Source organism: Sus scrofa, chromosome 9, assembly GCF_000003025.6.
Source record: "Sus scrofa isolate TJ Tabasco breed Duroc chromosome 9, Sscrofa11.1, whole genome shotgun sequence".
Taxonomy (NCBI): Eukaryota; Metazoa; Chordata; class Mammalia; order Artiodactyla; family Suidae; genus Sus; species Sus scrofa.
This window is the reverse complement of record NC_010451.4, coordinates 113,373,951-113,399,647: the sequence shown is the minus strand read 5'-3', so window position 1 is coordinate 113,399,647 and position 25,697 is coordinate 113,373,951. Positions and strand designations below refer to the sequence as shown.

The window sequence follows — 25,697 nt, the reverse complement described above, 5'->3', positions numbered from 1 at the left end:
CCGTTTTATATTCTTGCCTCCTTTGTCATAGATTAATGCACCATAGGTACTTGGGTTTATTTTGGGGCTTTCTATCCTGTTCTGTTGATCTACATTTGTTTCTGTGCCAGTACCACACTATTTTGATGACTATAGCTTTGTAGGGCAATCTGAAGTCAGGGAGCCTAATTCCTCCAGCTCCACTTTTCTTTTTCAGGATTGCTTTGGCTATTCAGTCTTTTATGTTTTGATTTGCATTTTTCTAATAATTAGTGATGATAATTATCTTTTCATGTTCCTATTGCCCTTCCATATGTCTTTTTTGGAGAAATATCTGTTTAGGTCTTCTGCCCATTTTTTGATTGGTTTGTTTGTTATTGAGTTATATGAGCTCTTTGTATATTTTGGAAATTAAGCCCTGTCGGTCATATCATTTGGAAAATATTTTCTCCCAGTTATAGGTTGTCTTTGTTTTGTTCCTGGTTTCCTTTTTTGTACAAAACTTATAAGTTGATTAGGTCCCATTTGTTTATTTTTGCTTTTATTTGTATTGCCTTTGGAGACTGACCTAAGAAAATATTGGCACAATTTATGTCTGAGAATGTTTTATGGTGTCATATCTTGTATTTAAGTCTTTAAACGATTTTGAGTTTATTTTGTATCTGGTGTGAGGGTGTAAGAACCACTGCTTTCATATCAAGGTTCCCCAATCTAGATTCTTATCATAATCACATCAGACACTTAAAAACAAACAATAACAAAGAAAAATATATTCCCTGGTACATGTATAACTGAATCACTTTGTTGTACAGCAGAAATCATCACAACCTTATAATTCAACGATACTTCCATAAAAATTAAAAAAAAAATCTTCCCTGGATATTTTGCTGATTTGCCAGGTTTGGGAATCATTGCCGGAGAGCCAGAACTACACTAAATGAACATCATTGGTTTTATTCTCTCTGCAAACAGGGACCATCCCCCTCTCCATCCCCATTCTTATCTTCCAAGATTTGGGTTGGGGTGGGAGAACTCTGAAGCATCCCAAAACCAAATACCCAAGAAAAGCAAGGCAAAATGAATAATGGCACTTCCAGGAATTGCTTCTTGCAGTGCAGGATAAAATCCTGCTGTCACTTTACAACATGGCCTCTATCATGGCTGTAACCATTCTATGAAATACACGATCACTCTCAGACTTAATTTTCCATATATTTTGGAGATGCTCAATTGAGTAAGATGCAGAGGCATGTATATTTTCCTATGATATATGCACCCAAGGTAAAAATATCCCCTAAAGGATAAATTTCAAGAACTAAGAGCCTCCAGAGACCTGAGGAGAGTGTGAAGTCAGGCAGGCAGAAAATGAAGGGGCTTGCAGGTCACACATGCTACTTACTGAGTTTAGACTCTATACTCCTTATTTGCAGACTCATTTTTTTTAGTAATTGACAAAAAAAATGAATATATTTAAAGAGTACAACTTGATGTGTATATACTGTGAAATTATCACTACAATCAACCTAATTCATCACTTTACATAGTTATCACTTTTTTTTCTTTTTCTTCTCTCCCTTTTCCTTACCACACTTCATGTTAAGCCCACACTATTTGTTCTTCCTAGAATGGAATGTGTTCATGCTTCTATTTTTTTATGTCCTTTTCCCACTATTGGTATGCTTTTCCTCTACTTTCCTCTCTACCACTTAACATAGTATTTTTTTGAGACAAGTCAACTCAAATATCACCTTATCCGGTAAGCCTTCTCTTATTCCCCAAGCAGTGCTCTCTCGTTCATGCTTGCATCACCCTTTATGTAGATCTCAGCATAATACTCATGACACTTTGCTGTCATTATTAGCTAGTTGTTTCTCTCTTCAATCAGATTGAGAACTCTTTGGGGTACAGACCTGGTTTTTGTATATCTGGTTTCTAAAAATGCCTGCTAAGTAAATGAATTTTTAAAAAAAGAATGAGGCAATTACTATTTATACTTTGAACAGCATTATATTTAGTCTAGCACCAATGTGCAAAGATTAAGAAACGAAAGAAAGGGAAACCAAGGATGAGAAAGAAAAACTCATCAGAATGGAACAGGATAGTTAAGGACCATGCTGGCCAAGTCAGGGTGGATTTAAAAGAGAAAGATAGAGAGACTATGGCCAGCCAAGTGAAGAAGAGAATGGAGTTCAAAGTATGTTCAAAAAAATTCAAGGATGACTCACAAGATCTGGCAAAAAGCAGAATTAGAAAGGTGAGAACGGTATTCATAGAATGAGGACTGAATCAGCTGAGGGTCAGAGTTAACCAAGTGGGAGGCTATACAGCAGAACCTGGGATGGTGGCACCAGGAAGACAAGTTGTCAGGGCAGTGACAGCCGCAGGGAGAACTCTGACGAGTTCTTCCTTCAAAAAAGTCACTGAATCCCTTTGCTCTCAACACCTATAACTACACAGGACAGTTCTCTGTCCTTCCCCCATCATGGCTGGATGTCAAAGGCACTGGCTCCAATTAAAAAAAAAAAAAAAGTTCCCCCAAACCAAAACCTTTTATTTTTCCCCTGTCTAATACCGCTCTCATTTTAAAATTACTTTGAATTGGTTTATCTTTCCTAGCTCTTATCATCTTGTTAGTGTAATTTTATTCATTCAACATGCATAACATCAGGCACTGTTAGGAAAGGAAACCAACCCCTATCAATCAATTTCTACACTGTACTAAGGTGATGCTATATATACCCCTGCTGAATCACCACAACAACCCATGGAGCCAGCTACTGTTAAATATTAGTATTCCAACTTAGGACAGGAAGAAAATGAAGCATAGAAAGATGAATATGAAGCACAGAAAGGTTAATATGCCAAACTTTTGCATTAAGTATGTGGTGAGGACAGGATTCAAATCCTAACTGAATCAAAACCCTATCTGCTTTCCACTGTATCATTCTCTCTCCTCTGGGCCTTTATAGAGAAAATGGCCCAAATAAAGTGTCAAGATCTTGATAGAGCATGACAGGCCTGATTAAGAAGCCCACTCCCCTAAAGCAAGCATCAAGAAATGGAAAAGGAGTTCCCAGTGTGGTACAGTAGGTTAAGAATCTGCTGGCAGAGGCTTCAGTTCAGGTCATGGGTTTGACCCCGGCCCAGGCAGTGGGTTAAAGGATCTGGCATTGAATTAGATTCAATCCCTGTCCTGGGAACTTCCATATGCCATGGATGTGGGCATTGAAAAAAGAAGAAGAAGAAATGGAAAAGAAGAAAAAAGAGAAGACTGACTTGCACTGTGAAAGGAAGAGGAGCCTGGAGTGTTAGATTGGTCCCCATAGGCAAATATCCTGTGACTGGAACCCTCCATGGGAAGGGTCAACTCCCTAAGTGAAAAGTTTTAACTTTCCTAGGTCTCACTGCTAGTTGAAAAATCAGGTCGAGCCTTGTATGCCTAACTCTCAATGACCCAGAGGTCATCGAATCAAGTGTGGACTTAAAGAAATAAAAACAAAATGCTGATAGGTCAGAGCTGGCAGAATAAGAGGTCACATCTAGGAGACCTGACTTTCAAAGAAAACAAAGGGCTAAAGAGTTGTAGGAGGAGGATCAGGGCAGCCAGAGTGGAGCAGAAATAATAGCCAGTCTGGTATAGAAGGCAGTGACCACATCTCTGAGCACACTGCCCATTCCCATGAGACAGTATGGAACAGAGCAGAGACCAGCAACTTCTGCTCAAGGATCAAAAGCTTACTAACTGCTCAACCTTTAGAAATCAAGGGATCTCCCACACCCTAGGCTGAATTCTCTCTCCTGGCTGAGAGATAGGCAGTTCTAGCTTAAACTTTTTGACTAACTGCCCTCCCCATTACTTATCTCTTGCTGAGCTTATGGTACTTGCAAGGCCTGCTCTTTCATACCAGAACTCCATGGAGTCCTGGTTTTCCCCATGGCTTCCCACCCCTTACTTAGCAGCCTAGAGTAGCTAAAGGCTGCTGAATGTTTAGGGTTTAACCCCACAGAATAATGTGGCCAAAGCAGCACTTCCTTTGAACATAGAGATGCTTCAGGATCCCATTAGAAAAGAGACTATTCTGCCTTAATGGCATTCTATCCTAAGGCCCCTTCCAAGTACTGGTAGGCGTGAGTCAAGTACTGGTCATGCTGGGATCAGTGTAGCAGCCGATGGGAACAGTAATCTAAAAATGGTCTAACTGACTAGCTATTTGGTTTTATAGATCATGGTACTCCTAAGAACAAAATAGTCGGAAAGCCTATTAAGATTCTACTTGATGTATTTCACCACAGAAACCCTTGGTGTAATGAGTGAATCTGTCCCTTATGGGAGGGATTCTTACTGTGTGTATGTGTTGCGTGGCTGTACTATGCAATATTTTGGCATTCTTTGAAGCGATGGAAAGGCATAAAGATAGTCCCCTTAGCTTTGGCCTCAGAGACCCAGAGAACTAAGATTTCCCTGAAAAAAAAAATCAGAAAAAAAAATTGTTATGAGAAAATGCAAAGGGCTGAGACATAGGCTTAGATACACACAGAGAGATCCTAGGAAGAATGCAGAAGGAACACACCCCGGGACATGTGAACTCAGATATTACACGGAGGAAAGATCAACATGCTGCTTTAGAAATGCATATTCCCAGGCCCTAAGCAATGGCCTCCTGGGGAGTCAGAGGTAGACAAAGTGGGGAGACAGTGGAGGCGGGCAGAGGGCAGGGATAAAGCAGGGGAGAAGGAGCAGAATACACCCTTCTTCATACAGGGAGAGACAGGTGGCCATCAAGGAAGAGAAATTAATCTTAATTAAGGCCTAAGGGCAAAGACGCAAACACAGAAACACAGGGAAACTCAGACGTTCTGAGGCGCAGACTGGCCAGGAGGTGAACATTAACAGAAGCACGTCAGCAGGGTCCAGGGTCAGGCTCAGGTAAAGGCCGGGAGAAATACCCGGGACAAGAAACACGCAGGCAGATCCCAGGGACCTAGACGGGCCCAGGAGAGCCCTCTCACCCTCTGCATCCCGGTCTACGCCCTCGGGTGGCCCGCCGCCGCTGTTCCCCGCGCCACGCACGCCCGCTCCGCGCTCACCACCGCGCCCAGGGCTCCTGGCCCGGCCGGCACTTCCCCGCTCTGACGCCGGAGCTCCCTTCACACCAATGAGGCTCCGGCGCGGACGGGCCCCGGCCCTCCCCCAGGAAGGTGTGTCCCTGGTTTCCTCACCTGAAACTTCCGAGGAGGAGAAGCAGATCCCTCCCTCCCAGCCGGGCGGGGCGGCGGGGCGGCCGGGGCCTGTGCTGGGGACTGCCGGCCGGCGCCTGGGACCCGAGGGGACTCTCGGGCCGGGACAGCATGTGACACTGCCCAGGTGGGTGCCCTCCTCCCCCGCAGCTCTAGGCTCCGGGCGGGCGGCAGTAGAGCCCTGGCGGAGGGAAGGGAGGGGCGCGGGAAGGACCGAGATCTAGGCCTTCACCTTGGGACCAGCCCCCGCTGGGTTCCGGGGCGCAGCCTCCGGAAAGGGGGAGCTGGGCAGATAGGCAGAGTTCGGGGTGTGCGACCGAGTACCTTGGTCTGGAAGGGGAGGGAAGCTGGAAGAAATGCTCTTGCCTGGAAAAATTTGCTTCCGGCCTGGTCCCCGCCTTGGAATTGGGCACCCTGCCCCTAGATGTTCCCTGGGCCGGTAATCAGGGCTCTCGCTTCAAAGTCTAGGCCCCGGGGGTGGGAAGATAACCCCTGTAATGAGGAATAACTGAGATTCCCTCTGTGGACGTTCTCCCTACCTGGAGATGTTTTGTCCTCTCCTCTTTCTTAACCAGGCCCGGGCCTTCCTTCCTTTAACTTCCTATGGATTCCTACGCTGCGTTATGTCCAAGTTACACTCTTCCCTGTTAGCCAAGAAGCCTTAACCCCTAGAAAAGAGGACTCCTGCCCTGCCCTCCACCCTGTGCCCCCACATATGGGGAGTGCTTCCACAGCTTGGTGTTGATCATAACAGTGCATTCAGAACTTGGGGAAGTGGGAGGGGAGCTGTTCCAGTGTTGGGGCGGGAGTGCTAGAACACCCTTCTGAACTCTAATACTGAGCATCATTTATAACCACTCACTGGCAAGACTATCCCAGGGAGTTCATCCCGGGGCCCTTGATTCTCATATCTCAGCAGGGCTCCCCTTCCCGGATCTTGGATTCCAAAGCCAGCATTGCTGTCCTGTTTCCCTAGGAGTGAACTCTGGTCAGGACTCTTGTCAGATTAAGGGGAAAAGGTGTGTCCAACAGACAAGGGAGAGAGAGGGTGACTTTCTTTTCTAGCTTCTTCCCTCTGCTGCTCCTGCATTACAGCCCCAGGTCTTGCATCCTTGACTACTCCAGAAATCCCACCTCCTGGCTAACTATCTCCCGATGTGGCCTCTTGCTCAGACTTCCTGGTTTCTCTACACCTGGAGTGTGAAAGAGCCCCTGGTCGAGGCCCTGGCAAGAGGAGGATCCTTTGCTAACCAGTGTGTGGGGCCTGAAACTGGGACCTTGTCCATGGAGTGAGTTTTGGGGAGGGCATGGAAGGGTGTCCCTTCTGCGTGAGACTGTCCAGCAGGAGAAATATTTGTCATTGTCCTAGTGGGGAAGAGAGAAGTCAGGAGATGTGCAAAGGAATCCCTGTTATCAAAAGAATACAGTGATTCTAAATAGAGTCAAGAATCTTTCTAGATTAGAGATCCCTAGAGTATAGGGCTACCCACAGTGTGGTGTGTCTGTGGTTGTCTGTGGCAGCATTAAGCATAGTGTCTGTGGGGTAGACAAGAACATGTCATTCATGGCGTCTGGATTGGTCAGTCACTATGCACTGTGGACAAGAACAGGATCAGTGTTACTCAAGTGGTGTAGACCCAAACAGATGATTTACAGCATCTGGTGTAGACAGGGGTGAGTCACTCACCATGTAAGTGGAGTGAACAGAAGCTGGTCATTTATAGTGTCTACAAGGTGGACCAGAACAAGGTCACCATCAGGATCTATGTTAAGGACACAAGTCACTCACACTCGCATCAGGGCCACAGGTGGGCTTGTGGGGTATGTGGCAACATTGCCACTAATGATGATCTGTGTCAGCCCATGGGGTCTACAAGGCAGTGGATGATGTGATATTTTCAGACATTAGGGACTAGATAAGAGATATTTATTACAGATTTCATTTGGATAATGGGGCTGTCCTAAAATGAGAAGAACACATGTCCTAGCAGTTAGTCTAGAAAGCTAGTTTTATTTTGATACCTTTGTAGCACTGGGGACAATAATGTCAGTGAATAAAGGCCTTAATCCAGCTGGTGACCTTATTTTTGAAATCAAAATGAGAACATTTTTTGATTTGATGGTTGTTTTTCCTAAGGTAGAATAGATGTGATACAGTGTAAAGGGAGAAGTATTGTTATCTCAAGAGTATTCCAGTGATTTGTGGTGGAATTCAGAATATTTGAGGGAGTTCCTTTTGTGGCTCAGCAGTAATGAACCTGACTAGTATCCATGAGGATGCAGGTTCAATCCTTGGGCTTGTTCAGTGGATTAAGGATCCAGCTTTGCCATGGGCTGAGGTGTAGGTTGCATACATGGCTTGGATCCCATATTGCTGGGGCTGTGGCTGGCAGCTACAGCTCTAATTTGACCCCTAGCCTTGGAACTTTCATATGCTGCAGGTCCAGCCCTAAGAGACAGACAGACAGAAAGAGAGAGAGAGCGAGAGAAAGGAGGGAGGGAGGAAGGGAGGAAGGAAAGAAGGAAGGAAGGAAGGAAGGAAGGAAGGAAAGAAAGAAAGAAAGAAAGAAAGAAAGAAAGAAAGAAAGAAAGAAAGAAAGAAAGAAAGAGACAGACAGACAAAGAAAGAAAGGCAGACAAAGAAAGAAAGACCAAAAAAAAAAAAAAAGGAAAGAAAGAAAGAAAGGAGGGAAAGGAAGGAAGGAAGAAAAGTACACATGCCCTTGACATTGGTTTAAAGAAGTAGTGTGATGGGGGAGGTAGGGAAGGAGGAGGGACATCTTTGAAATACAAATTTATGTCTGGTGACCAGAAATGGATATTTGGAGGCCTAAGCGGGGGCGAGGGGGTGGATATTGAGTTCTGTCACACACTATGTCAGTGGGGTGACTTGGAGCTTTGTCTTGAAGGAAATCTGTGCCCTCTGTGGACAAGGGCAGCCGATGCAAAGAAGACCCTGGTCTGGAGGAAAGCTAGATCACCACGGTGCCATGCTCTGTCTTTGCCTGCACTCATCACCCCAGTGAAAAGGAGGCAACTCTAACCTAGTGGGGATAAAAACCTCTCTGCTGGTGGCTTTCTGTGACTAAACCCATGTTTTACAGATTTCCTTTAGCTTTGTCACATTCTAGGCTTATCATACCTGATTGAAATAGGATTACTAGGACAGGACCAAGTATAAGGAAATGGTGCCTGAGCCGGTCACCACCAGTATTTCCAAATGAGTAAAGATAATGTTAAAAATCGTGTCAGTGGGCTTGTGGGAGACAGACACACACGTGTCACTAGAATGGCGCTGAAGGTGTTCATGTGGTACATGCTGTCGGTAGATATGACCTGAATATAGCAGATATATCATATGTATTTAGAGACTGCTTGTTTTGAGGACACGCCAGTGTGGATGGTTATAGGGCTGGGACAGTGTGCATACCAGTGAGGGGAGGCTACAGGTTTTTAGTCACAAGGTCTCCTTAGGCAGGTAGGAGCCAAGTTTTAGAAGGTGCTTATGGTGAGCAAGTATATCATTTAACATGTGGTTGGGAAAATAGGGTCACGTCACAGTATCATCTGTAGTGATTATAGTATTTTGTACTTAGGGCTGGATGTAGGGAGCAAATCACACACTGTGTCAATTAACTGGAAAAGAACATAAAAGTCCTTCTAGACAGTACGCTTGTGTTACTGGCCCTTTACCCCATATAGATGGTAACTGTGTCTATGAGGTGGCCAGGAGCTTGTCACATACGACAGCTGCAGGGTGACTGGGGACCTGCCTGTTTGGTTATGTCAGGCTCTCCTGCATAGAACCTGCAAGGGTGGCTGTGTGTGTGTGTGTGCGTACACACGTGTGCATGTGTGCTTGTGCAAGCATGTATGAATGTGCAATATCTCAGCAAGACGGCAGGCGTTTGGGGTGGTGGGCTTCCACTTTAAGCCTGGGCCAGACAGGACAAGTGTGAGTCCAAGTACAGCTGTGAGATTCATAGGCCCCCAGGGTCTTCTCTAGACTGATGACCTGACAGCTTTCTTACAGCTGGACTTCTGATTGCTCATGATAGACTTAAGTTAAGAGACCTTGATTTGAGTTTATCTGTACCATTTGCCCAGGAAACTTGAGCAAATGTCTAGGTTACCTGACCTTCAGTTTCCTCATCTGTAAATTAGGCCACATTTTCCATGTGTCTCTCAAAGTTCTTCCAGCTGCTAAATCCTGTATTTCTCTCATAGACATTCTCTATCTCTTCCTCCTTCTCTGTCTCCAGTAACACTTATAACTCCTGACATTTCTATTACGGTCAATGCTACCAATGCACTTTTTTTACTTTTTGTGTTGTTTTATTTAATCTTTATTAGAACTCCCAGCGGAGAGAGTAAATTATATCCTTTCTAAAAAGAAAAACAGAAGTTCCCATTGTGACACAGAGAAAACAAATCCAGCTAGGAACCATGAGGTTGTGGGTTCTATCCCTGGCCTTGCTCAGTGGGTTAAGGATCTGGCATTGCTGTGAGCTGTAGTGTAGGTCACAGATGCAGCTCAGATCCTGCGTTGCTGTAGCTGTGACATAGGCCAGCAGCTATAGCTCCAATTTGATCCCTAGCCTGGCAACCTCCATGTACCATGGGTGTGGCCCTAAAAAGCAAAATGAATAAACAAACAAATATTGAAAAAATAAATTAAAAATAAAAATAAAGACAAAGTTTCAAACAAATTACATCCTTCTACAATTGCCTTAAAATTAGCAATACACAAAAAAGGCAGAAGTAAAACCTGGATAGCACTCTTCCAATTCTGTGCTCTTCCTTCCTTCCTTCTTTCCTTCATGTATGCAAATATATCTTGTTGGGGGCCAGCCAAGCTTCAGGCAGAGGGGATTGAGCAGTTAATAGAGCAGTGTTTGTGCCTTCATGAAGCTCATAGTCTAGCCCAGAAAATAGACATTGAATGTGGAACTGCAGGTGCAATGAGTTTGAGAGAAGAAGTAAAGGGTTCTCCTGGCAGAAGAAGAGGATTCTAGGCAGAGGAGGAGCAAATGTGAAGGCCTATGGGTGACAGAGAGGGAGGTGAGCTAAAGGGAGGAAAAGCCAGTGGGTGGGGTGAGGGAGGTGCTGACAGGCCATGAGGCTGCTGGAAAAGAAGGCAGAGGCCAGGCTGTGGAGGGCATATAACCCATGATAGGTATTTGGGTTTCCCCAACGGCAGTCAGAGGCTACTGAAAAATTTAAACTGGAAGTAGGGCTTTTAAGGATCACTCAGATGCTGGGGTGAAAATGCCTTGAGAAGGAGCCTGGCTATGAGAGGTTAACAGCATGTCCTAGCCTCTAGCAGCAGACATGGAGAAAAGTGGACAGACTTAAGGGGCACTTAGGATGTGGTGTCAGTAGAACTGAGTGACTGATTAGATACAGAGAATGTGGTCCAGGAGGGAAACAAGAATTTTATCCTGTAACTGAAAATATTTCCTGGAGTTCCCATCATGGCTCAGTGGTTTAAGAACCTGACTAATATCCGTGAGAACGTGATTTCGATCCCTGGCGTCACTCAGTGGGTTAAGGATCCAGTGTTGCTTTGAGCTGTGGTGTAGGTCACATATGCAGTTCGGATCCGGCATTGCTGTGGCTGTGGTGTACACCAGCAGCTGTAACTCTGATTTGCTCCCTAGCCTGGGCATTTCCATATGCCACCGATGAAGCCCTATGAAAAGAAGGAAAAGAAAAAGAAAAATGTTTCCTGAGCAGTTAGTATGGGCCAGGTATAGATAATTGAATAAGACAGATATTGTTCTTGATCCCATGAAGCTTACCACTTATTGTGTGAGATAGATAATAAATCAAAATACATGAGTAATCACATAATTAGAAGTGTATAAATGCTACAAAGGAGAAGTGAAGTGAACTCTAGTTGGTAAGTGCTATGAAGAGGGGTACCATAACCTTGTAAGAGGACTAGGGGAACTTGAGTTAAATCAGGAAAATATAGTCTCACAAACAACAAGAAAGAGCATTTCTAATGTCAAATTAGTGTCCAATGTAGTGTCAAATGCTGGCAAGAACCACAAACATCAGCATTCAGAGTCTTGTTTGGTGGGGAGATGGGCAGAGTGGTGCTCTAGAAGCCTGGTTGGAGGTAGGTGAGATGTGAGAAGGTCAGGGCAGCAGGTGTGAAGAACTCTGTGTACAAGTTGAAAGATGAGAAAGGTATGGAGATGCTTAAATTCTGCTGGAGTGGTGCCATTAGAGAAGGTTAAGCTGTGAGAGAGATCATCCATAGCGTCATGGGGAGAGCTAATAGGTGCTTAGGGAGGACGGAAGGATGGAAAGAGGGAGGTGTGGGTCACTCTGTATTGCCAGAAACTGAAGCTCTTCCTCTCCACTGGTTTGTGAATTCTTCGTGAAGTGGGAAAGAGAGGCGGGAAGGTCAGAAAGGTAGCCAACGGTGAGGGGAGGTGGCACAGTTGTTGGAGAGAAGGTGAGCATTCTAAAATGAGGGGTACACAGTTTTGTGGACCTTGTTCAAGTGGGCACCCATTATATCTACTGTGGTTTTCATCTAAGTCTGGTTACAGTTCCACTTTACTACAGCTGCCTCTGTAATTGAAAACCAGTATTTTGTTAATTAGTTACAGGCTTTTCTAGACACTATGGGAAATAAGATGAGTAAAACCCAGACACCGTATAAAGGAGATTTCCAGTTTGCTTTAGTACCTCAGACACTGGCTATAATGGCTGGACCGATTTTTAATCCCGTCAGCAGCTTAGGAGGAAGATTTCCCCCTCCAGACACTGCTTCTCTGAGCGGTTAGCTCTAGGGTGTGTCATTCACAGTGTCTGGGAGTTATATGAGACTGAGTCACTCTTGGTGTCCAGAGAGTAGACGGGGAGAGACAATATGACGTGATACCATCTGGAACGTGATGGCCACTGGGATGCTTGGTACTCTTTGACAGCGGTCTAATTTAATGGTTTATTATCTGTCTCCCTTGACAAGACTGCAGGCACCATCAGGACATGCTCTTAGTTTGCTTTGTTCACTTCTGAATGCCCCACACTTGAAAGGATCACTTGGTAAATGTGTATTAAATGAATAAATCAATGATAAGTTTTAGCGGTGATTGCTTATTCTGTGAAGTACCTTTTGTCTCGAAGAATGACTGTAAATGGAACCAAAAAAATGCCCCACTCTTGTCCTTCATTGTCTGTCCTCTGATAAATAAAATCATAAGAAGTGATTTTAAAAATCTGTCTTTTGTTCCTCTCTAGGATTCAGCCCTGATGGAGGCTGAGGAGCCCCAACATGGAGCCCCGACTTCCATTCCTGCTGAAGCAGAATTCAGTGTTACCTCGGCAGCTCCCATGAGAAGCAGCCAGCTCCCTGCCTTGGATCCTGAAGCTGAGGAGGGCAAGGACCCATCCTATAAGTGGGCAGAGGGACACCCACTCTTGGAGACCCGACAGAGAGATGTAAATGACTATGCAAATGAGAGCATGACCTCCTTCCCCAGTGAAGCCTCTGCAGACATGGAGACTGACCAGGAAACCCTGATGGCTGAGCCCCAGGACACTCCAGAGCACCAGGAGGCAGTGCCCCAGAGCCTGGAAGACAGACAGGCAAGGGTGCCAGCTCCCCCAGAGCTCCAGACTGGCCCCAACCAGGGTGAATACCTAGACAGGGCCTCAATGTCCAGTGAACTGGGCAGAAGAATGGAGGTAGAATTTAGACCAGAACTCACTTCTTTGATACTGGAAACTGGACCAACAGAAGAGAAGGAGGAAACTTGCCCAGATACCTCTGCTCAGACCAGATTTGGTCCTTCCTGTGAAGACAACCCCACAGAGACCAGCCAGCAGCAGGACTTGGGAAGTGGAACCATCAGGCAGGAAGGTCCAAGGAGAGAAGGGCCCCCATGTCTCCAGAAGGCCGAGGGGCTTGGGGAACAGGGACCAGAGAAAGAGGGACTTCAAGGGGAAGGAACTCTGAGGGAGGGTGTCTGCTCTGCTGGGCTTTTAGGGGAGCTGGAGCAGATGGGAAAGAAGGTCAATCATGCAGACAGAGAACAGAGACAAATAGAGGAGCAGATTCAAGAAGATGTGATGTTTGCAAAACAAGGAGAGAGAGTGGGACCTAACAGGGAATTGGGAGATCTGAGTCATGGTGAGTGGGAGTGGTGGACTCAGGGCCACGGGGATATGGAACAAGGGGAACAGAAGGGGTGGGAGTTGTCAGAGCCAGAAGCAAGTATCAGGGATGCTCAGGACGAGGAGACTCAAAGCTTAGCAGGGAAACCAGTGAAAGAAACTGGAGAGGAAGATCAGGGTCTACAGGGGAAAGTGATAGAGGAGCAGGAGGAAGAGGTAGGGTCTAGCGAGGAGGAACCAGGGAGTTGGGATGTGGACACCCTGGAGGGAGCAGAAGAGAGGAGTACAGAAGGAGAAGGGGAGCATGGTGGTCCTTCCACACTGGTGCTGGGAGCCCCTGGGGTCTCTTCTCCCATGATCACAATCCCTAAGGTGCAGACAGAGCCTAGAGCTGAGGAACTGCCCCTCAAAGCTCTGACTTCTGCACTGGAGCCTACAGGATTGTCCCACCAGCCCATTTCTTTACCGAGTTCCTCTCCTGATGGGGAGTCATCTGACCAAGAAGCAGCTCAGTACAACCAGCAAGAGGGATCTGAGCTGGGGAAGGGGACAGCATCCAGCCAGGAGACTGAGGTGGTTTCTGCCAGTACACTAGTGACCCCACCAAGGACACCAGATTCAGCCCCTTCCAGCCCTTCCGAAGTCTCCCCCGGCACAACTGTCTCACCATCTGGCAGCCCCCCAGTCACCTTTCCTAGTACAGAGCCCTCCGATACTGCGTGTTCTCCAGAAAACTCCAGAGCCCCTGGACTGACCAGCAGCCCATCTCCCTGTGGGACTTCTGAGGATCCACCAGCTGCCTTTCCCAGCTTCCCCTCAGCAGGCCAGGCCAGCCCTCTGGGTCTGCTAGCTGGCTGTGCTGGGCCAGTCCAGCACCTGAGGAGCAACTCCTTTCCTGGTTCTCATGGGACAGAACCAACTCCGGACCTGGCAGGAAGATCGCTTTCCTTTTCCCACTCTGAGTTGCCCCAGAGGCCACCCAAACCTGCCATCTATGGCTCTGTGATCCCAAGGAGGGGCAGGAAAAATGGAAGAGACAATGGCATCATTCCAGAATCCTCCAGTTCATTACCCATTCTGGGCCAGGAAGCTCAAGAATTCACCACCAAGCCAGAAAGCCCTGGCAGCCCCCATGGCAGTCAGCAGTGGGCATCCCCACATCACTCACCCTTTGCCCCAGCATCCCCTGCCTGTGGCTCTTCCCTACCTTTCATCTCTGTAGATGCCAGGGTCCATGAACCTTTGCCCATGCCTCCCCCAGAGAAGAGGCATGTCCACCCCTCTGTGGTGGAAAGAGATGACCATCTCCATGCTGTGGTCCCCATGCTGAAGCAGGGGGGCCATCCTCCTCCACTGGCCCTAGGGTCAGGGCTACATGGACCCCCCAGAGGCCCACTCCCCCAAGTTCCTGACCCCCTTGTGGCAAGGCAGCACCGACCACTGCCCTCCACCCCAGACCCTCTTCACCATACTCAGACCTTGTTTACTCCCAGGCAGAGATACAACAAGCCATTACCCCCAACTCCTGACTCGCCCCACCCCCACCATCATCCGGTTTCTTCTCCCAGCAGCTCAAGGATCTACAAGCCTCTACCCCCTGTCCCTGTCATGGATCCTCCTACTGAACCACCCCCATTACCCCCAAAGTCTAGGGGGAGGAGCAGGAGCACTCAGGGAGGACTTGTGCATTCAGGGGATCAAGCCAAGACAAGGCCTATTTGTCAAGAGAGGACAATCTCCACTCCCCATTCTGCAGGACGCACCTCCTGGCCTCCAGCCATGGGCAGATCAACAGACTCTTTGGTTTCTACCAGTAGGAGTAAGAGTGAAGTGCCCCCTGGCATGGCTTTCAGCAACATGACCACCCTTCTAAGTCCCTCTTCCCCAACCACCTCCTGGTCTCTGGAGGGCCAGGGACCAACTTCTGAACCAGGATTCTCAGAAGAGTCTGAAGTCCCTGTCCCTGTTCTGAGAAGAACAGCCCCTCAGGAAGGAGCCAATGGCCTGAGGAGGTCGGATCTGGGGCGAGCAAGGCAGCCAGAAAAACCCAGCCATCCCCAACTGGAAAAGTCATCCAGCTGGCCCCACAGACGCGAACCAGGGAAACCACCAGAGGGCAGCAGTGGGAGAGATGCCATCCACAGTGATGGGTCAAATAAGCACAAGGACTGGCACCGGCAAGGCCTGCGCAGACCTTCTATCCTACCCGAGGGCCCTTCAGGTGAGCCAAGGGCAAGGACCACAGTGTCCCTCATGTCAGACCAAGCTTGATCCAGCTCTTCCCCTCTCATCTTTCTTCTGTCCCCCAGGCTCTTCTGCTGGCTTCACTCACACACCCAGCCCCAACACAGAGGAAAGTCCTTGCGAGCTTCTCTGAGTTTATGGTGATGATCTTTCTTCTCCTTCCCCTCTATCTCCACCCATCACCCAACCATGGTGTTCTTTTCTCACATACCTCTTTGTCCCAAGGTTGTTCTGGGCCCCCACCCCCACTGCTTTCCAATTACAAGCACCTGCTTGGTGTCCTTCCAGGAGTAGAGAAGACATCTTCTACCTGTCCAGTTCACTTTCTGGCATGAAGGATGGGGACAGACTTGGACCAGTGTCCTCAAATGCTTTCTACACTGACACTTCCCTCTCTCTCAGATTCCCAACCGAGCCCTTTTACACCTGCCTCCCTCCATCCAGATGCCTCCATCTTCCATTCTAGATCTTACATTCCTTGCCCATCTCTGAACGCCTCTGGGATATTGCAGTTACTTTACCCATTTCCATTTTCAGACACAAGAGGCCCAGTCATGGAAAAAACCCCTGGCCTTTCAGACAGCATTGTTTTTAGGTGAGTTACTCTCTCTTCTAATGGATACAGTCATATTCTCTTTTCTTAGGATACTGAGATTTTCATTAGTTGACCAAGGTTCTAGGACCCCATCTCTTCCAGAGGTAGGGAGGGAAAAAGACATACAGTAGGATTCCAAGGTAGGGAGATGTTTTATCTACCTGGTTCTGTCAGCTGAGTCCCACTCTCCCATCTCCCTAAGCCCTTGGCCATGAACTGAACTTCCTGTAAAAGTTCAATATGGCACCCTGAAAAGCTACAAACTACCCAAAATGGGTCAGGCTGCCACTTGCCTCACTAGGGGATTTGGCCCTTATATTCCAGTACATGCCCCAATGGTTAGAGACTGTCTTATCTGTGATCACCTGGCGCTTCTCTGTATCTGATGGCCAGCAAGTACCACAGAGCCCTTCTTTACTCTGCAGGGAGAAAAAGCCGAAAGAGGTGATGGGAGGCTTTTCAAGACGCTGCTCCAAGCTCATCAACTCCTGTGAGTACCTTGAAACAGAGCTGTGGACCTGCATTTGTGTTGTGCCCAAAACTGGAGAGGGGTTCCTGGCTGTCAGCAGTGAGGTGATGATACCTATAGGGGGAAAGAGTTACCAGGAGAGCCAGAAGCAGCTTGGTGGTCTGTGCCTCAGCTCCCCATCTCCCTAATTCTCTGCCTCTCCCATGCTTCTTCATCCCTGTAGCTCAGCTGCTTTACCAGGAATACAGTGATGTGTTTTTGAACAAAGAAATTCAGAGCCAGCAGCGGCTGGACAGCCTGACAGAGGCTCCAGGACCCGCCTCCCCCCGGCAGCCCCGGAAGGCCCTGGTCTCCTCAGAGTCTTATCTACAGCGACTCTCCATGGCCTCCAGTGGTTCCCTTTGGCAGGAGATTCCCGTAGTACGCAACAGCACTGTCCTGCTCTCCATGACCCATGAAGACCAAAAACTCCAGGAGGTACCCAGCAGGGAGGGGCTGGGTGGGGCTGGGCAGCTGCTGCAGGAGGGAAGGCAAGGCCTCATCAGCTCCCATCCCATTCATATCTCCTATTCACCAGCACCCCTACCACACACTCACCACACACATGTGCATACCACGACAGTGGGTCATCCCCGTGCTGATGGGTCTGAATTGCTTCCTGAATATCTCCACCATCCCCCACTCCACCTACTCCACCTACTCATGACATGGGCCATTTACTCCCATTGGTTTGGGCTTCTAGGAAGTGACCACACCCTTGAGTTTGTTGGAGGTGTGTGGAGTTAATCTAGTTAGTCTAGCTTCAGGCTAGACTAAAATTTCCCTCTTCTAACCAGGATTTCCATCTGTGCTGGTTTTCTTCTTAACTAAGGCACAGGCAGGGGGTTTTATTGGCTCCCTTGAAGAATGCCCCTTGCAGCTGTCCTGTGGGTCACTGGCCTCTTGGAGGCCTTTAAAAGACCATCAGTCTCTGCTTGGTCCTTACTCCCAAGAGCAAGACTATAGTAAAGCTCTGATGTTAAGTTACTATCACTAGTATGTTTTACATGGAGAGCTCATCTCAATAATCAACCAAAACTATGGATTAAAAACCTTTCTTTCTGGGAAGACAATAAAGCACAAAGGAAAGACAATATAAATGACTTTGATGTGAAGCACACTTTAATATTTAGCTATTTAACTATTAACTTTGGCCAAATTACTTGATCTTTCCAAGTTTCTGTTTCTTCATTTGTAAAAAGGTGTCGCAAAAAAATAACTTGGAGAAGCAAAGAAAATAGGTTTCTAGTACATAGTAATCAATCAAAAATGTTTACCACTTTATTTTTGTTAATTGAAGTATAGTTGATTTACAACGTTATATCAGTTTCAGATGTACAAGATAGTGCTTCAGTATTTTATAGATTATTGATTTAAAGTGATTACAAAATAATGGCTATATTTCCTTGTGCTATATATCTTTCTTGCTCATTTATTTTATACAAAGTAGTTTGTATCTCTTAATTCCCTACCCCATCTTGCCCCTCCCCCTTTCCTCTCCCCACCAGTAATGCTAGTTTGTTCTCTGTATCTATGAGTCTGTTTCTGTTTTGTTATATATTTGTTTGTTTTATTTTTAGATTCCACATATAAATGATAACCTAGAATACTTGTGTTTCTTTTTCTGACTTACTTTACTAAGCATACCTCACTCTAGGTCCATCAGTGTTGTTGGAAATGGCATAGTCTCATTCTCTTTTATGGCTGAGTAGTATCCCATTATGTATATGTGCTACATCTTCTTTATCCATTCATTTGTTGATGGACGCTTCTATGTCTTGGCTCTTATAAATAATGCTGCTATGATCATTGGAGTACATGAATCTTTTCACATTAGTGTTTTCATTTTCTTTGATATATGCCCAAGTGAGATTCCTGAATCATATTTTTAGTTTTTTGAGGAACCTCCAGTTGTTTTCTACAGTGACTACACTAATTTAAAATTGTGCCAATAGTGTACTAGTGTTCTGTTTTCTCCGTATCCTCGCCAATATTTTTTACTTGTAGACATTTTGATGATAGACATTTTGACAAGTGAGATGATATCTTATTATTGTTTCAATGTCTATTTCTCTGATAATTAGTAATGTTGAGCATTTTTTCGTGTGTCTCTTGGCCATCTGTATATCTTCTTTGGAAAAATGTCCACTCAGGTCTTCTGTCCATTTTTAAATCAGGTTGTTTTCATTTTTTGACATTCAGTTTATGAACTCTTTATATACTTTGGGTATTTACCCTTACTGGTCATATCATTTTCAAATATTTTCTCCCATTCACTAGGTTGTATTTTTGTTTGTTGATAGTTCCCATTACTGTGCAAAAGCTTTTAAGTTTAATTAGATTCCATTGGGTTTTTTGCTTTTTTTTATTTTGCCAAATCAAAAAAAAAACTATAATTTATGTCAAAGAGTGTTCTGCCTTTATTTTCTAGGAGTTTTATGGTTTGAGGTCTTACATTTAGGTCTTTAATTCATTTTGAGTTGATATTTATTGCGGTCCCTACCAAAATACCTATAACATTTTTCACAGAACTGCAACAAATAATTCTGAAATTTATACAAAACCACAAAATACCCCAAATTACCCAAGGAATCTTGAGAAAAAAAGAACAAAGCTAGAGGTATCTTGCTCCCTTACTTCAGACTATACTTCAAAGCTACAGTAATCAGAACAGCATGGTACTGACACAAAAAACAGACACATAAACCAATGGAACAGACTAGAGAGCCTATTAATCTATGACACAACATTGTACAGTGGTGCATTAATGTACAGTAAGTGGTGCTGAGAAAACTGGACAGCTCCATGTAAAGTAATGAGATGAGAATATTTCTTCACACCATGCACAATATATTTACTATAATTTCAAGTCCAGTTGACCTGGGTTTGATTCCTGGATTCACCATTTACTAGCTGTGTAACCTTAAGCAAGTTGTATAACTTCACTAAATCTCAGTTTCCTCATGTAAAACTCAAGGATAATAATGCCTACCTATCAGAGTTGCTGTGTGTTTAAATGAAATAACACATACATAGCCTTTAGCATAGTGTCTGGTACATAGTCTGACACATATTAGTGCCATACTCTCCCTCTTTCAGAAGTGAGAAGGGGTAAAATTTCTGCCAAGAGGACTTATGGATAAACAGTGCTTATACCAAGTTAAACAGAGAGGTATATATTTCTAGATTTTCTGAAGCTCAGATGTGGGGCCATTGTGCTGACCTCAACTTTTAAAGCACATGGACATATTCAGAAAATTACTCATCTGTCCATATTTATGGACCAAACAGTGGGGAGATGATATAAACATGAGCTCTTTCACCAACTCCAGTATGCTAAGAGGTCCACCAGGGCTCCTGAGCCAGCTATTGTCTCATGTTTCTGAGAAATAAAAAGCCTCTATGTTTATATACCTATATTTCTTTCCTAAAGTAGCACTTGTGGGAGAAGGGCTTTCATTGACTCCATTTCTTTTGACTATCACAGTATCTTTGTGATGAGAGTCACTTTACCTACACAGACCGGAAAACTGAGGTTCAGAGAGGTTAGATGAGCCACCCTAAGTCACATAGTCAGTGAATGTTAGAGCTAGGACACAGGTGAACCTTTAGTGTCCTGGTTCAGTGTTGTATGTGAGCGTCATCCAGTCATGTCATTAGTTATCCAAATCATCACCAAGGGGAGAGAGGGTGTGAGTGTGTGAGTGTGTGTGTGTGTGAGTGTGTGTGTGTGTGTGTGTGTGTGTGTGTGTGTGTGTGTGTGTGTGTGTGTGTGCGCTCGCGCATTCGTGTTCTTTTCTCTGCCATGTATCTGCCTTGAAGCTGCTTGCTTGGATGAAGGAAGAGCATGACTAGCAGAGCTAGAGAATAGGGCTCTGAGTCAGTGCTCCCCCTGCTGGAACCTCCAAATAATTGCACTATTTCCATTAAACCTCAAAGCACCATCTCCTTCTCAGATAGCCTGCTTCCTTCTGCTTCTCCTGACCTCACATTACCTTCGTCCCCTTAATTTGTTCCTTTTTAAAAGTCCTCTGGTTCAGTAAAGAACTCCATCATTCACTTAGTGACCAAACTCAAAAACTGAGGCATTAGCTCTGACCCTTCCTCCTCTTTCAGCCCCCAATTCTACTAAATAACCAAGATCTTCCAAATCTCCTTCCTACATAATTATGAAATTGTCTTACTTCTCCCCATCTTCATGGCTATTTAGGTCTTCACCTCTCATGAGGCATTACTATGACGATTTCATCGTTCCCTTACCCTTTCTAATCTTTTCTTCATACTATGCTTAGAAGCATCTTTATAGAAAACAAATTAAATCAAGTTATTCCCTTACATAAAACCTCTTTTTGTTTTTCCATTTTCTTAAGCATAAACTATTTTACCTTGTTCACATAATCCTCTAGATTTCCTCTCTGGCAGCTTCTCCAGCTTCATCTCCTGCTACCATTTCAGCACACTTGGCCCAAGAATACTCAATTTGAATTTGTCAAAAGCATCTTTTTCTCTTCCATCTTTGAGGGTTTGCACATGTTATTTTTTCCCTCAGCTTCAAATGTCCTTTCTCTCTCCCCCCTGATATCAGGTTAGGTTCTGGTGTGACTGTAAGCTCTAAAAGGGTCTGTCTTCTTTATCACTCTACCCCTAAAACATTACGCAGAATATTGGACAGAGGTCCCTGTACTACACAACAGGTCCCCATTGGCCAGTCATTCCAATACCACAGTGTGCATATGCCAATCCCAAACTCCCAGTCCACCCCTCCTCCCTCATTTGTCCGCATTGGTAACCATAAGTTTGTTTTCAAAGTCTATGAGTCTGTTTCTGTTTTGCAATAAGTTCATTTCCCTAAAACATTACAAAGTGGTTGGCATCCCCCAGGGATTCAATAAATGTTTTAAATTAATCTTCCTCCTCACAAACCTCTCAGGCAAAATTTGAGCTGATTGTGTCAGAGGCCTCATACCTGCGCAGTCTGCATATAGCTGTGGATCATTTCCAACATTCTGAGCAGCTTCGGGCCACACTTTCCAACCAGGATCACCAGTGGCTCTTCTCTCGTTTACAGGATGTGCGTGATGTCAGCACCACGTGAGTTTCTCCTTCTCCTAAATACCACTCACTCAGCCTCCCGCTCTAGCTTGTAAACCTTTCGAGAGTTTTTTCCCTCTTTTCAGAACTCTCTCCTTGCTCTACCATGATTCCCAATGGCTGTAGGGGTAGGCAGAACAAAGAGAGGAGAAGGTATGTCAGGGGATGGGAACATTCATTAATGGATAAATGAATGAGAAATGCTTCCTGGGTAGAGGTTCTGGATGTACCTGTGGGCAGGCCCTGCATTGGAGACCAGGTGGGAAGCATCTAATGGTCAGGAAAATAGTCAGGATCAAAAGAAGAATGAGAAATGGAATATTAGGACCAGAGATTTAGATCACGAGGAAACTAGGGACAGCATTGGAGAGAACACTAGTCTAGCAGGGGCACAGAGCTAAGGACAGTGAATAAAAGTTATTGACTGATGGAAAGAAGTTATAAGCTCAGGGCATAGCAGGGGCCAGGTGACTGCCCACTGGAGAGCCACATGTCTCATGAGTCTTAATTCTGTACAGGTTCCTTTCAGACCTGGAGGAGAACTTTGAGAACAACATCTTCACCTTCCAAGTGTGCGATGTGGTCCTGAACCATGCCCCCCACTTCCGCCGGGTCTACCTGCCTTATGTCACCAACCAGACCTACCAGGAACGCACCTTCCAAACCCTGCTGTGAGACCTGACCCCCATTCAGTCCCCATATGGGCCCTGCAGTGACCTTGCCCTAAACTCCAATACCCAACCCAGAGTACCATCTCATATTTTTGTACCTGCTCTGTGCTCTCAAGCCCCACCCCACTTCCAGATCAAGTGCCCTCAGCCCTCATGCCTGGGACTCCTGTGCATTGGATCCCACCATTCTTTCCCAACCTGCAGACATTATACTGAGCCTCCACTCCCCAAGACCCTGTGTCCCCCAAGACCCCTCACATCTCTCCTCACCAGAGGCTTGCTGCCCTGCAGGAATAACAACAGCAGTTTCCGAGAGGTCTTGGAGAAGCTGGAGAGTGACCCCATCTGCCAACGCCTTTCCCTCAAGTCCTTCCTGATTCTGCCCTTCCAGCGTATCACCCGTCTCAAACTACTGCTGCAGGTTTGTAGACCCCACCTCAACCCTCTCCCCTTAATCCAAAGATCTGTTCCTTCCCCTGCCACTCCCCACACCCAGCAGACAATGTCAGCAGCTACCCACCCCCCCGCCCATACCCTTCTCCCTCAGAGATTTTTGCTGATAAAATTTTGTTTCTGAACTTCTCTCTAACCCACCCCCAATCCCCTCTTCCTGTTTTCCCATCCCTTCTTTCTATCTGGCTCCTGCCTGCTGTTCGTCCTGTAGAACATTCTAAAGAGAACACAGCCCGGGTCCTCAGAGGAAGCAGAGGCCACGAAGGCACACCACGCCTTGGAGGAGGTAGGCAGCCCCCCCCCGCACACACTTTGGACCCCTGATCGTCCTTCACTGAGAACTCTTCCCCTGCCCCAGCCCAGGACTCCAGAAAGCACAGGCACCTGCTAATGGGGTCCCTCAGCTACCTCACTGCACCCACCAACCCTCTAAACATACATACCCCCACAGCCTCCACTCCCACATGAAGGACACTCCACACCAAGGAACTATGGTCTCACTACCACAAGCCCCAGATGAAATCTTACTTTCCATGTAGCCCAGAAGTGTTCTGTTAGGCCATACAAAGTATATGATTATTGTCCTACAATGTTACCATGACGCCGCCCTCACTCAAGTTGAGGCTGGTGGAAAGATAAAGCTGTCACAGCCAGATTCCAGATTTCTTGCAGGGGACTCTAACATGGTTCTCTTCCTCTCTCCTCCCCTGGTGAACACTCAGCTGATCCGAGACTGCAATAACAATGTCCAGAGAATGCGGCGGACAGAGGAGCTCATCTACCTGAGCCAGAAGATTGAGTTTGAGTGCAAAGTAAGTTAGTCCCTTGGGTCCCCACCCTGCTCTCTTTAGCAAATACCACAGGTCATCCTCTAACAGAACCATCTTTCTCACAGTAGCCCTGTCTGTTTCCTCATTTCTGCAAACCTTCTGTTCTGTCCTATGTCTGGGGTACCCCAATGCCTGCTTGCATCTCCAAGATGTATCATTAAGTAAAAAAGGGTGGAGCTATGTGTATTCTATATAACATCTTACCTTTGGTGAACTGGGATGCATATCTGTGTATGTATTTGTTTCTGTCTACATAAAGAAACTCTAGAAAGATACTTAAGAAATAAAGGCAACAACAACAACAACAAAAAAGACAAAAGACAAAAAAAATAAAATAAAATAAAATAAAGGAGTTCCCGTTGTGGCGCAGTGGTTAACGAATCCGACTAGGAACCATGAGGTTGCGGGTTCGATCCCTGCCCTTGCTCAGTGGGTTAACGATCCGGCATTGCCGTGAGCTGTGGTGTAGGTTGCAGACGTGGCTCGGATCCCGCGTTGCTGTGGCTCTGGCGTAGGCCAGTGGCTACGGCTCCGATTCAACCCCTAGCCTGGGAACCTCCATATGCCACGGGAGCGGCCCAAGAAATAGCAACAATAACAACAACAACAACAAAAAAAAAGACAAAAGACAAAAAAAAAAAATAATAATAATAAAGGACAGTGGTTACCTGAGGGAGAGAGTGTGCATTAGGGAACTGGGCATTAGAGAGAACTTTTGGGGAGTTCCCATTGCGGCTCAGTGGAAACGAATCTGACTAGCATCCATGAGGATGTATGTTCAATCCCTGGCCTCATTCAGTAGGTTAAGAATCCGGTGTTGCCATGAGCTGTGGTGTAGGTCACATACGTGGCTCAGATCCCGTGTTGCTGTGGCTGCGGCTATGGTGTAGGCTGGCAGCTGCAGCTCCAATTCGACTCCTAGCCTGGGAACTTCCATATGCCGCAGGTGTGGCCCTAAAAAGACAAAAAAAAAAAAAAAAAGATATATTTTCGGTGCTTGAACCATTCAATATTTTATCAGGCCTCCATGTTGTCTAACCAAAGCCATACAATATTAAATCCAAATATAGGGCTACAATCTCTCATCCAAATACAAATTTAAAATAGACATTCCACATCAAAATTCTGAACAGGGACCATCCTTACCTCCCTAGAAGAGAAGGAAAATCCCTTATTTATCTACATATTAACCATAGTCCACTCTTCTCATCTTTACCCAAGCTCCACTCTAGGCAGACTCCACTTAGTTCTCTTTATTCTCATCCCGCTTCTGATTCTGACTGGAGCAGTAAGAGTTATAATCAGAGACAGAAGAAATGTGAGAACTGCCCTAGGCTTTGAACTTCAAAGAGACACATCGTACTGTTCTCTGCTTTGTTTCTTCACACACCCTGGTTGGATTCCTCCATCTCATCTTCACTTCAGGCTTCTAGGGCTAAGCTTTCTCATAGAGTCACCATATAGGTTGGACCATGGCACCTTCCACTTGCCTGAGCTGTGGGCATGGGAGCCACATCACAGTAGACAATGGTAGTTAGATGGTTCAGAGAGAAACTGAGTTTAGTGGATGGGTTATGAGCAATGAAGGAGTATGAGAAAGAGGGAGTTGTCAGTGATGGACTTATAAGGAAGAGGCTTGGTGAGGCGGGCAGGACTCAGGCTTTCCCTGTCTGTGACACTGTCTTCTTTCTCTTCCTTGCTCTGCAGATATTTCCACTCATTTCACAGTCACGCTGGCTGGTGAAGAGTGGAGAGCTGATGGCCCTGGAGTTCAGCATCTCCCCAGGGCTGCGGAGGAAACTGAACACGCGGCCAGTCCACCTGCATCTCTTCAATGACTGTCTGTTGCTGTCTCGGCCCCGAGAGTCAGTGACTAGAATGAGAGGCCAAAGCACAAGGGGGAAGTGGGATGAGGCAAGAGGGAGGGACTGAAAGGGACAGAGAAAGGTCATGTT

General features: G+C 46.0%; 1 protein-coding gene across 2 annotated transcripts in view; it reads left to right on the top strand.

Annotated features, from left to right (window-relative positions):
- The window catches only part of ARHGEF5 (Rho guanine nucleotide exchange factor 5), a 29,598-nt gene continuing 9,102 nt past the window's right edge, over positions 5,202 to 25,697 (top strand). For both annotated transcript variants that reach the window (XR_002335920.1, XM_021063599.1), the window contains exons 1-11: positions 5,202 to 5,344; positions 12,475 to 15,571; positions 16,132 to 16,189; positions 16,615 to 16,679; positions 16,882 to 17,135; positions 21,628 to 21,788; positions 22,307 to 22,459; positions 22,751 to 22,880; positions 23,124 to 23,198; positions 23,635 to 23,724; positions 25,450 to 25,607. Coding sequence is in view for 1 of the 2 variants with exons in the window: in XM_021063599.1 (XP_020919258.1) it covers positions 12,487 to 15,571; positions 16,132 to 16,189; positions 16,615 to 16,679; positions 16,882 to 17,135; positions 21,628 to 21,788; positions 22,307 to 22,459; positions 22,751 to 22,880; positions 23,124 to 23,198; positions 23,635 to 23,724; positions 25,450 to 25,607 (4,229 nt within the window). In the remaining variant the exon portion in view is untranslated. The remainder of the gene's footprint in view (positions 5,345 to 12,474; positions 15,572 to 16,131; positions 16,190 to 16,614; positions 16,680 to 16,881; positions 17,136 to 21,627; positions 21,789 to 22,306; positions 22,460 to 22,750; positions 22,881 to 23,123; positions 23,199 to 23,634; positions 23,725 to 25,449; positions 25,608 to 25,697) is intronic.